Genomic DNA, 13,532 nt, shown 5'->3' on the forward strand with positions numbered 1-13,532 from the left:
CTTCATTGACAATTATAAATCATTAGTTGAGGTGAGGAGGTTAGACTTTGTTCCTGATTTTTTAGTTTGGTCTGCTTTCTTCACGTTTGTCTTTATCTTCACATTATTGTGGAAAAGATTAAATTTTAAACTAATTGAAACATCACTTGGGCAAAAGAAGTGTGATTTTTCATTGGATAACTTGGTAAGTCCAACATGCATCTACATCTTTGCTGTCGAGTATTGCATGGACTTCTTGATTTTTTTTTTTCTTGGATAAAGATCATGGGAAAACTATTAACAGGTTTGTAAATAGTGAAGTTAATTGAAAACTGAATTAGAAGGGCCCAAGTATGACTGTGCAGACTGGCAGCTAAGTGAAACCATGTTACCATTTTATTTTTTATTTCTTAGTAACAGAAGGCATCCCCATGCTACTCTTTTGCCAGATTTTGGAAGATCATTGGCATGGAGAAGCACAATTACCTCTCATTGCCTTATGTAGGAAAGATTCTTGTGGAAATGGAGTGACACATTTGTTACTGTGTAACTTTCCCTGAATTTGACTTAGGGGGAAGAGACCTTAAGGATGGAGGACATACTTGAAGTAATTGAGGAGGAAGGAGACTCCATTGCCGTGATCCTGTTCAGTGGAGTGCATTTTTACACTGGACAGCTCTTCGACATGCCTGCCATTACAAAAGCTGGCCAAGCTAAGGTAGAACACTCTTCCCCCACTTACCACCTTCCCAGGCAGCACTCTGCCCAACAGTACTCCACCTTCATTACTTGATGTGAGCTGGGAATTTTTTTTTCTTCAGAAAGTCTAAAACATAGTTTTGTTTGTTTCTTTGTTTGAAGACAGGGTTTCTCTGTGTAGCCCTGGCTGTTCTAGAACTCACTCTGTAGACCAGGCTGGCCTTGATCTTAAAGATCCTCCCACCTCTGCCTCCCATGCGCCAGAATTAAAGGTGTGTGCTACCACCACCTGGACAAGTCTTAAATTTTAAAGCATTATTATTATTACTATTATTATGATTGGTGTAGTTCAAGCAACCTCATTCCTAATAATGCCATCTTTGTGTGGGTTTCTAGAGTCCAGAATAAGCAAGTTTTTCACATATGATACAGCTCTCAGACAGCAGAAGGGCTATAAGATATTGAGGGTCTTCAGGACATGCAAGGACTTTTAAAAATCCCACTTCAGTCAGTACATTGTCATTCTAAATGTAAACCAACTCTCCCTTAAAGCTAGGTACTTCTAGGTAGGAAATATAGACTCTAGTAGCTCATGGAGAGTTATCAGTAAAATTAGTTCTTCCCATTTGACTTATTTTTTTTTTAAATTACAAAAAAATTACATTTTAAAAGAAAATTTGTATGTTGCTCCATGCAGCACAGCTTCAGCTTCACGGGCAGACCTGGTTGTGGAACAAGGTAATGAAGAAAATGCAGACACAGAGACAGAAAAGCTGGGACTGGGTGGTCTGGTTTCTTGTCTGGAGAAACAGAATTCCCTCGCCCAACTCAGCATGTTTAATATTTGAAGTTGAACATGGGGGGGGGGGGGCTATTGCATACAGCTAAATTAAGGAAGACAGTGGGTGGTTATATGCAGATAAAGGAGACAGGGTTTACCGTGAAAAGCTGGATTGAGGAGACAGGCTTAGCTAATCTCTGTAGAAGCGGGCTGCGTAGGGTTGCCGACATAAGGCTGTGAGTATCTGGGATTGACTGTGGTGGGGAAGAAAACTAGGGTGGACATTTCTGCAGGAGCTGTCAATATATGTACACAGAGTAGAGGTGAGAGCTTTGCAATTTCCCTTTGAGCCTGACCTTAGGCAGAAGGCTTTGCCATTTTCTCCATGGGTCAGAGGGCATGGAGTCCTTGACATGGCTACAACTATGCCAATCAAACACATCCACCTGGAACTTAACTCACCTGGGCTTCCTCTGCTCCCTTTCTTAGTATGTGTGTGTGTGTGTGTGTGTGTGTGTGTGTGTGTGCAGACGTGTGCTGTGGTGCTTGTGCAGGAGACAGGACAGCTCGGGGAGCTCTCTTACCATATGGGTCCTGGGGATTGAAACTCAGGTCATCAGGCTGAGCAGAAAGTACCTTTATCAACTAAGCCATCCCAAGAGACTTATTTTATTTCTATCTTCTAACTTTATAATACTGCCTAGAGCAGGAATGTTTGTCTCCCCATATATTATTAACTCAAAATTAAATAATTTTATCTGAATATCATGTCTCTTTGTATATGAGCAAGTACTTTAAATTTTTTTTTAAAAAAATGATTTTGGCCTATAAGAAAAAAATCAATTGGGAGAAAAATTCAATAGTTGTACGTTGTATTTAAAATCCTAAGTAGCAGTTCTGTTTGATTATGCAATCAAGCCTTGTATTAAAAAGGGTGACAATTGAATTTTATTCTAAGCATTAATAAGTTATAGGATTACTATATATGTGAGATCCAGCTAATATATGCAGTTATTGAAGCTAATGAATGGAACTAATGAAAAGAAATTTAACACCGTCTTCAGTGGTCTCTAGGAATTTCCGAACCAGGACTTCCAGCTGGTTTGATGGATAACTGTGAAAGTGGTGCATTCCGAAAGATATAAAGATAATGTCTTCTTAATTTAGATATTAAATCTTAAGCACCAAAATAAAGGGAGGCCAATAAAACTTGTGTTTTAAAATGTTGTGCAAGTAATCAGCAACCATGTTCCCTCACTATGCAAGCATGTCCCATTAACCTTCACAGGAATGAGACAAAGGATGGAGAAGAATGATCATGAGCTTGTCATCATACAGTTGGGGTTCACACACTGGCTGGGTGAGTGTGTGTCCCCAGCAAGTGACTTGGCTTCCCTGAGCTTCAGTTTCAAAAGCGCTAGTTCATAATAACAGCATCTCCCTCATGCACTCAGAGTAAAGAATGACATGGCTGCCCCACCTTCTGCTGTTAAGCAGCGAACCTCCCTGCCTCTACTCTACTCAGTGAATATGAAATTATGGGAAATGTCTCAGGAATGGACTTTATTTACCATTAAAAATTAAAATAAGGTTTATATAAAGAGATTGCTTCTCATTTAAGAGCACTTACTGATACTGCAGAGGACCCAAGCTTGGTTCCCAGCATCCACATGGCCGCTAACAGCCATCTGTAACTCCTGTTGCAGAGATGCAATGCCCTCTTTTAGCCTCTGAGGCACCAGGTATAAACAGAATACATATACATATATGCAAGCAAAATACTTAAAAACACTCAAAATATAAATAAAAATTTTTAAAATCTTGAAAAATAAATGTGCTCGCAAGCTATTATATTTAATTCTTGTTAAGGGATTAAGTTGGTGAAAGCAGTCTCTAAATGTGCCACCGTCTGTCATTCATTTAACATGTCTATAGAGTCAAATTCTCATGGCACGTTCAGTCAAACAAATGAATGGAAAAATGAGCAGTTTCAATCAAAATGGAATGATGCCCTGGGAATGAACTGGGGATATGGTTGACTTAGATTTACCCATTATCAAATTTATTTTAACAAATGTTTACCCTCTTGCTGTACAATTACTCTCATTCTCAAATGGAGTTGAAAAATTAAGCTAATTTAAAATTAGACTTACATAACTCTCCTGGGTGACCTGTGAATATAAAGCTGAAAAAAGAGACAGGGAGAAAATTAAAGGTGTCAATCAAGAAGGAAATTGACAGTTCTAAGGCGGAGGGGGACTTAAAACTATCACTATTAGGGCTGAATAAGTGAGGCAAAAGAGAGAGAACTTTCCAGAAATTAGGCATGAGAGCAGCTGGAAGGGACCATGCACAGAGCAACAAGTATCAATGTGTAGATTATGAAGTAAAGACTTCAAAATCCTGAGGTAAAACTTTCAAAGTCACGTGGTAGGGAAGTGGGTGGATACACAAAATTGAAAATGTATTTTAAAAAAATTGCACATATGCCAACAACACCACAAATCATAAACAACTGGCTTAATGGGTTATGATGTATCTAGTAATTAATTTAAATATGGTGCGTAATTCTCCATGTCTTGTTAGCAATATGGCTATATTGCTGAGGTATTATGGATGTACCTTCCTGTCATTTCTAGGAGACACTTTCTCGCAGCAGATTTCCTGGTCCTCTGGCTCTTACAATCATGTGCCCTTTCATACACAGTGTTCCCTGAGCCTTGGGTGTAAGAGTTGTGTGTATCACCTCGGGCGAGTCACCATATCATCACTTGCCTTCTTTTGAAGAGCTGTGCTGAACTGGAAGAACTCCCAAGGGGGCCCTACTATAGACAAAGGGCTACAGACAACTAAAAACTGCTGAGAGCAGGAGAAATATTCATTATCAGAGATGAGTCCTCTAGTTGATGAGTCCTGCAGTTGTATGTATAAAAGAAACAGTAAACAAATTGATCCTACAGTGTGTAGATATACACACCTACACACAAATATGCACACTAATTCCATATATACGGGAGAGACATTTGCACCTCAATTGCCACCTATTGCCTCCATTCTTAATGCTCTCACGGCTAATACTACTTAACAGCTTATGAATTTCAAAGATACACTTACTTGGAGAATAGAACTTCCATTCCAAACTTCTCCTACCTTTACCAACATAAGCCACTTTGTCCAATTTGGCACTTGACAGAAGTACCAAGTGCGCGAATAGATAGACATCTTGTGCGTGGCTTATCGCCGTATTTTAAGACTAATTCACCCATTCAATATTTAGCAGAGGTCTTGCTTGTTCACATTTCCATTTTAGGAAAACATGAACAGACATGAAATACAGCACTTTTTTTTTTTCATTTGTGTCAGAGTAGATATTTGGCTTTTTCCCTCTCTTTGATGTCTGTTACTATGCATGCTACTTTGGCTGTTATAATGAATTACGTAGGGTAAGCCTCCATCATGTTGTTGGTAAGTCTGTTTCTTAGGCATAGGCTTCCTGGGTCATAATTACCACTACCCACTTTCTGCAGACTTATATAAATTTGTTGTACACTCTGAGAAGTATGCATGAGAGCATCTGTTGCCCTGAGCCCCAACAAGTGCTCTTGCCAATTTTAGTATCAGTTATTCAGTGCCCCAAGTCCTGAAGAGTTCATAATCTTTCACAAACATATTGTAGTCCTTGGGTATCTTCTTTTGTGAAAAGGCTTTCTAAAGTTTTCCCCCGATTTACTAATGTTAGTAAACAGTTGTCTGATTGGGTTGTAGGTGGTGTAAAATTAATTGTGAAAAAAAAGTAGAATATTAACTTTTCCATTGATATCAAGGAGGAAATCAAATTCATAGAAGAACAGCTGTTATCACAACTTTGATTTGTCTGATGAGTGGAAGATGCAGAAGTGCTTTTCTTAGCAAGGGGAAGGGCCGAGAATTGGGTGGCAAGGTTGAGGAAAATGATACAGAGTAAATAAGATATCACAGGGAAGGCCATGAAGTCTCAGAAGACATCATTTTGAAGGTATATTTTCATCTGTTCTTGGAGCTACATGACTTCATATTACTGAACAACCTATCTTTCTGAAACTCTAATTTCCATGATAATCTCTGATTTTCTTAGTCTGCTGCCTGTTTCTACTAACACGTATTTTCTGTACTAACAACACATGACTTCATATTACTGAACAACCTATCTTTCTGAAACTCTAATTTCCATGATAATCTCTGATTTTCTTAGTCTGCTGCCTGTTTCTACTAACACGTATTTTCTGTACTAACAACACATGACTTCATATTACTGAACAACCTATCTTTCTGAAACTCTAATTTCCATGATAATCTCTGATTTTCTTAGTCTGCTGCCTGTTTCTACTAACACGTATTTTCTGTACTAACAACACACAGATGGATCCCCTTAACCTCTACCATTTCCAGCGATTCTAACACTGTGGCTCAACTCAGCCGTTGCTGCCAATTGAAAGCTCTGGCTGGTGCCACAATGAAAAATCAATAGGTAATGCTAATCTGTCCACAACACTTTAACATCCAGTGTGTATCTCAAGATCACCTTGTGCTTCACCATCCTGCAAGACTTCGGGTTCAGCTCTAGATTTCTGTATTAATCAAAGTTTTTTCTTTCATTCTTTTTTCCTTCCTTCCTTCCTTCCTTCCTTCCTTCCTTCCTTCCTTCCTTCCTTCCTTCCTTCCTTCCTTCCTTCCTTCCTGGTGCTTGAGAAGCCCAAGGATTCACACCTCTTCCTCCTGAGTACTGAACTTTAGTCATGTGACGCCATGCTGAGCCTTCCGGTCATACTAAAATTTTAACTAAACACTTCTACATTCTACTCTCTCACTGTCTGCCATTTCTTAAGTATTCCTTGACCAAATGTAAAAGTTTGCAGGTATGATGAACAGAAGACCAATGAAGAACAAGCCCAAACACAACACTTTCTTTTGCTAACCGTAGACCAGTAGTGGCCTGAGGCTGCTGAGCTGGATGAAGAAGCATGTCTGAATGACAGACATGGAGTTCTCTGACTTTCCACATCGCAGTCACAACATGGTTGTTCCAAATCCCCGTCTACTCAAGGCACCAAGAAGCGGGAATGGACGGTAGGATAGGTTTATCTGTCTCACGTGTCCACTTTCTGTGATGTGCTAAATCATTTTTAGAAAGGCCCGGCAGATTCTCCTATTCCTGACTCAGTACCTCTGAAGGGACAGCCAAAACGGGTGTGGGTAAAGGGTTTGCTTTTACAGCCCTATAGTAAAGACTATGAAGAAAGTGCCACCGAGTGGGTGTAAAATTAATCACTCATAGTATTTCCTAGTTTCATCTGGAGATGACCCAATGCTTTCTAATCCTTGCCTTTGTTTCTGATCCATTAACCCCTTTCTTTCCTTCCTTCTTTCCTCCTTCCTTCATCGCATTTCACAAGCACTGACAACAGTTCATAAGAAACTTATAAGAGAAATACATGTTCTCACAAATTATAGTTTATTAGTTTAGATTATGAGAAGAAATATGTAGTACATGCATTTAATTCCAGGATTGTGGAGGCTGAGGCAGGAGAATTGAAAGTTGCAGGTTAGCACAAGTGGCTAGGGAGGCAGCCCTCTCAAAACCAGACTGACAAGCAATCACGTGAACAAAACTTAATGGGTAAAAGTTCACTGAGAATTATTTTGTATGCACAACTCTTCATATGTTAATTAGGCAGACCAGCTCTTATTCATTAAAACCAGAATCACAAACTCCTGCACAATACCCAGTATTTTATCTTCTGTCCAAGCAGAGATTAGGGTCCCATGATTCAGGATTGAACGTGTTGAATTTCATATCCTAAGGCTTTGGTGTGTCCAGCCAAAGGAGTGGACTCAAAGGTGTAAACAGCACAACAATTTCTCAACTGCTTTACCTTCAAGTGGAGAGATCACTTCCACACGTAGGATACTGACTAAAAGTCTGTGTATTTTCTGGGAAATGAAGTTGAGCTGTGTCTGGGAAGGGACATTAGCTTTGCTGCCCTAGACTTGGGGCCTCACATGCTCAAGAGGTAGGACATTGCTTTTGAGATGTAGAGAACGTGCACTAACAAGTTTAGAAATGAAGACTGGCAAGAGGGCAAAAGCAGCTTGAGCAAGACCAAGGACCTGAACTTGATTCCCAGGACTCACATAAATGTTCGCTTTCTGACCGCTACATGTGTGCCATGGTATGTGCACTTACACTTACCACTGTACAATGCTCTCAATATTAAATATAAAAATAAATGGTTTATTAATCATATGCTTACATATTGTACCATAGTGTATTAATTATATGTTTGTTAATGTAATGATAAGTAACTGATAAAATATATCATATAGTGTTAGAGTATGTTATATAGTTTCAAATTATAAAAATTGTATTTTAGCATAATTTAACTGATGGAATTCACTTATTCGTGTAACATACTTTCTACTCAGCAAATTAAGGTGATAGGAATGTTTACCTCATAAGCTTTAGTATTTCACAAATGAAATCTTAAAAATGTTTAATCCTTAGCATATGGTACATTCTCAACCAATGTTTATAAATATTAAACATGCAAAAGAGTAAATGTAGATTGCCACATACATCTTCATTAGAAAAAGAAATAGTGGACAAATGAGACTTTCAGATAAATGAGGAAAGAGGATTTTTTTTATGTCTCAAATTGACTTTATTATTATTATTATTATTATTATTATTATTATTATTATTAATTACACTTTATTCACTTTGTATCTCCCCATAAACCCCTCCCTTCTCCCCTCCCGATCTCAACCTCCCTCCCTCTTCTTCATGCATGTCCCTCCCCAAGTCCACTGATAGGGGAGGTCCTCTTTTCCTTCCTTCTGATCTTAGTCTATCAGATCACATCAGGAGTGGCTGCATTGTCTTCTTCTGTGGCCTGGTAAGGCTGCTCCCCCCTCAGGGGGAGGTGATCAAAGAGCAGACCAATCAGATTATGTCAGAGGCAGTCCCTCTTCCCATTAGTATGTAACCCACTTGGACACTGGGAAATAGTAAGAGCTGGAGAGGACAGGAACCACACAAGGAGAGCAACAGAACGAGAAAATTTGAACGAACTTCCCAGAGACTCATACTCCAACCAAGGACTATGCATGGAGATAACCTAGATGTAGCACATGACAGTTCAGGAAAGAGGATTTTTAACTGGTAAGTGAGTATTTCTACATAAGAATGTACATGAAAGCAGGATAACATGGGCAGCTTGTTAAGCGTGGAAGAGACTAGGCTAAAGCTTCAAGAGTTAAATGACAATTTAATGTACTATTTAATAACTTGATTCTCACAAATTTCAGTGCAGTCTGCTCATGCTTACGCCATGTAACACACGGTTCCTGGCAGAGAGTGAATGCCAAATCATTACCCACTGAAGAGGTAGATGAACAAATGAGTTGCTTTATTCTCTCATCTCTTTTACCCATTACAGTAGAATACATGTGTGGGTGCTCATATATTTGATTTCTTTCTTTTTTTTTTTTCAGATTAAATACATCATACTTTTACTTTCCTTGGCTTCGAAAGGGATAAGCTTTTAACAATTTCGACATATAATTGCTGAATGACTCTTCTAAACATCACATCTCAACTGTCCTTTACCGGCTTAAAACATAAAAACAAAACATTAAATTCTCAAATAATGGCATAATTAGGAATTTTTACATCATGTGTGTCTATAATTAGTATTTTTTAATTTTATTTTTTAATTAATTGCAATTTATTCACTTTTTATCCCAGCTGTAGCCCCCTCCCTTATTCCTTCCCAATCCCACCGTCCCTCCCTCATCTCTTTCCAAGCCCTTCTCTAAGTCCAGTGATAGGGGAGGTCTTCCTCCCCCTCCATCTGACTCTAGCCTTTCAGGTCTCATCAGGACTGGCTGCATTGTTATTTGATTTCTTGTACCCTACTAAAACTAAAACGCAGATGGTGTATTAAAAGAAAAGAGTTCTGAAAACAACCTCTTTATTATGGAAGAGTTTTTATTTTTGTGTGAATTCAGAGTCAGGCCCAACCATAATCCCTTTCAATTATGAATAAACATTTATAGCAATTATAGTCCAATCAGGGTTTATAAAGTTGAATTAATTCTCAGCCATGCACAGTAGTACATACCTGTAGTGCTAGCTACTATTTGAGAAGCTGAAGCAGAAGAATCATTTAAGTCCAGAAACTTTGGGCCATTGTGGGCAAAAAAAGAAGACCCTACTTCTTCAAACCTATACAGAGAAAGAGACATGGGAAGGAGGGCATGAAGGCCAAAGGGGACCGGGGTAACAGGAGCCGAGTAAGCTGAGAATCAGAGTTCAAGGAGCAGTACCAATATAAAAAGCTGGGCGTAGCCACAGGTGCTCCTATCACCCAGTCACTGTAGGAGGAAGAGACAGAAGGATTTCTGGGGCTTGCTGTCCATCCATTCTAGCCGGAAGAAAAAAAAATGACAAGCCCAGATTCAGAGAGCAACACTGTCTCTTAAAAATAAGGTGGAGGTGATAGAGTAGAACACCAGACCTCTTACTGTATCTCTCTCTCTCTCTCTCTCATTTTCTATCTATCTATCTATCTATCTATCTATCTATCTATCTATCTATCTCATCTATCATCTTTCTCTTCTGCTGTCTCACACACACATTTAATTCTGAATACTGAGTGATAAGGAAAAATGCAGACCCCCCCCAAAAAAAACCCATTTAATTGGTAAAATCAATTAGTAAAAAGTCGGTGATACCAAAGCAGCATCCAGAACAGTCACCAGAACTATTCTTTTATCTTCACAATAAATCCAAAATTTTCTTTTAAAAGTTTTACCTCCCGTGAGGACACAAATAAATAATTGACTAGGCTTTCAACAGAAGCCTTGGCTCTAATGCTCAGAGTCAACTCCCAAGAACTGTGATAGTATAACACCAATAATGCTTATGTGGAGCATCAAGACTTTCTGTCAGTTTGAATGCATTAATAATAAGCCAAGCTTCCAATAATGCATTGGTGTCACATTAAGGAAAAACAATTCAAGCATTTCTCCTTTTGTCATTTAACCAAGGAGAGATCCCAGATTTGAATTCTCAATTTGCTTTCCTGGTGTCTTCCACACCGTATGAGTATGAATCTGTGCCTGTCTGAAGGCAGTCTTGTGATCTTGTCCCTATGTCTGTGTTTGTGTTTGTGTCTGTTAATCTGAATGTGTCTGTCCAAACTAAGGACTTAAGCTCTCTCTTTCATTGAAGAGCACAAAAAGCATCACACGAGGGGGGAAATTTGATGCTTTTAACAAATCTTTATCAGAGTTGTAGAAAGGATTAGTCACTGATTCCTACTAACCTCAACTGATCAAAATAACAAATACAGTTGTTTATAAAGCAATATTTTTATCTTGGTTAGCTTACCAGATTGATGATGGATATTCATTGAATAAGGATGCATTACACCTTTGTTTTCTGTTTTCAGCAAATGTTTATCATAACACATGTGTAAACATATATGCATTCATCTTGAGTAAGCAGATGGAAGGGCACATAATTTGAAATTACACCTATGTATTAGTTCAGGTTGTAGTTGTTGGTTATGTAGCAAATCCAAGGCAAGTAAGGTTCTTATATTTTTCACTGATGTTGAGTTAAATATGTGTGTGTGTGTGTGTGTGTGTGTGTGTGTGTGTGTGTGTTTGGCAGGATGTGTGTGAATATTTTTTGTATCCCAGTCTGGCCTTACATTAATGATTGTACTGCCTCAAGCCAACATATGCCCACCTGCCTGATGATGCATTGAATTATAGAATTCCTCTGTAAAAGATTAACCTGTTACACAAATATCTAACATTATGATTTTATTATTAATCCATCTTTACTAGAAACTGAAAGTTTTAGTTCACTTGAGAGGATCTTATCATTAGCACATAAAAATAATTTTTGTCATGGTACTCTCTATGGTAAAGTGGAATGTATTTATGTCTTTCACTCATCAGTAAATATTTTAATAGGGCTTTGTAATAATAAAACCCAAATAAGAAACATCTAATACAGTGTATTTTGGCAGGATAACCTTGGAGAAGATGAGATTAAGCCAGTTCTGGCAAGATGAGTAGATATTACCTAGCTAAGGCCTTTTCTGTCAGGGCTGGATATATATTAAAAACTATTCTCAGAAGTTTAAAGTATTAATAGGATTGCAAGAAAGCAACATTTCAGTATAATTTAATATTAGAACTTCAGAAAAGAAAGAGTAAGACAGTCTGTGAGGGATGCAGAGTCAGAGGCAACCTTTTCAGGGCATGCAAACTTGATGAAGACCCATGGAAGCCATTGCAAGTCTTTAGGTGTTTAAGAAGGCAGCCTTATTTTGAATTTTGAAATCTTACCTGCAAGGGAGAAAATGGACCGGAATGAAATGAAAGTGGGCAAAAATAGTACATCATTATCTTTGCAAAAATATAAAGACTATCATTGCAATGCACTTTAGAGCATTTTTGATCTGTTGAGAAACCATTCTTATCTTTATTTCCTTTGTTATAATAAAAATGGGTTTTAAATAGTCATTAGAGATTGTTTTTACATTGAATTCCTGAAGTATAGTCTATACTTGAATCTAACAAGGGAATCCAAGGAAAAGCAAATTGAAAATGTGTGTATGTGTGTATACACACGTGTAGACATTTACATGCATGCTTAAGATAATAAAAAGTGCTGCAGATGCATATGAAATGATTGCTAGAAGAACCGGTCTTTTTTAATAAGGAGAAAAGTAAGATTTAAACTGAGTGTCCAATAAACTCTGGTCTTTGGAATGGTAGAAGATTGGTGTGCTACACTCAGAAAATTATCCATATTCTTAAATCCTCCTTCCATTTGAGATCCAGAAATTACTAAGTCAAAATAAATTGGGAAGGATCAGTGCCCAGGGATCTAAAATTATAGAGCTATTTCTAAGCAATCTTTATCAGGTGTTTTATTTAAGACTTGATTAAGTAGACTATATAAGATAAAAATAATTAATTCCCAGCGGAAGAGTATTCTAGACTCCAGATGTTGTTTTAGGATTATAGATCTGGGAAAAGCAAGCCTCCTAGTTGTCAATCAGGATTTGTGATATCGCAGCCATTCTTATCAAAGGCACGAGGGAAAGCTAATTTTCTGATATCAAACCTCATTTACCTGCTAATTCCAGAACCACCTAAGGGAGATGTTAGAGAGGATTTTTTGTTTTTATTTTTTGCTTTTGTTTTCTTTTCAGATGATGCAAATTATATAATTAGTTGTCAAAGGCTCAGTTGTTCCTCGAATGTTCCATTTTTCTTACCTCTTTACTAATCAAGAAAAGACTTGTCTTTTTTATGACAAAAAAAATTTAATCCAACCTAAACTGTACATACTCATGTATACATCCATTCTAAATTATTCACTACTAAAGACTGGGGAATTCAGAAGTCACACATGACATTTTCTCTTTCCAATTTTTTTTTCTTTCAGGTGAGTTGTTAATATAGACAAGTTTAGTATTGTTACCTTCAAAGTTAGTTGAGTTACGGATAGTTCAATTTATCCACATATAGTTTACCTAAAGGGAGGTGGTGACCAAGAAAAGAAAACATTAACTTATCTATAACAAATCTCTTTTATCTTTTGGTTTCCTGTGTGTTTTTTTTAGATTTAATATTTTTCTTCTGCATTTTTTATTTATTTTTAATTACATTTTATTTACTGTGTATCCCCCCTCCAGTTCCCTCCCTCCTTCCCCCCAACCCCTCTCTTCCTCCCTCTTCTCCATGCATGCCCCTCCCCAAGTCCATTGATAAGGAAGGTCTTCTTTTCCTTCCTTCTGATCCTAGTCAATTAAATCTCATTAGGAGTGGCTGCAATGTCTTCCTCTGTGGCCTGGTAAGGCTGCTCTCCCTTCACGGGGAGGTAATCAAAGAGCAGGCCAATCAGTTCGTGTCAGAGACAGTCCCTGTTCCTATGAATATGGAACCCACTTTTTAATTTTATGTGTGCAAGCTTTTTTTCTGCATGTAAACTTGTATACCACATGTGTGC

The 13,532-nt window shown here is 37.9% G+C and overlaps 1 protein-coding gene across 3 annotated transcripts in view; it reads left to right on the forward strand.

The window, feature by feature from the left end:
- Kynu (kynureninase) overlaps positions 1-13,532 on the forward strand; it is a 136,379-nt gene that overhangs the window by 53,910 nt on the left and 68,937 nt on the right. For all 3 annotated transcript variants that reach the window (XM_021656130.2, XM_060390095.1, XM_021656133.2), the window contains exon 8: positions 551-697. In XM_021656130.2, the coding sequence (XP_021511805.1) occupies positions 551-697 (147 nt within the window). The remainder of the gene's footprint in view (positions 1-550; positions 698-13,532) is intronic.

Source organism: Meriones unguiculatus, chromosome 8 (genome assembly GCF_030254825.1).
Source record: "Meriones unguiculatus strain TT.TT164.6M chromosome 8, Bangor_MerUng_6.1, whole genome shotgun sequence".
In the NCBI taxonomy this organism is placed as follows: domain Eukaryota; kingdom Metazoa; phylum Chordata; class Mammalia; order Rodentia; family Muridae; genus Meriones; species Meriones unguiculatus.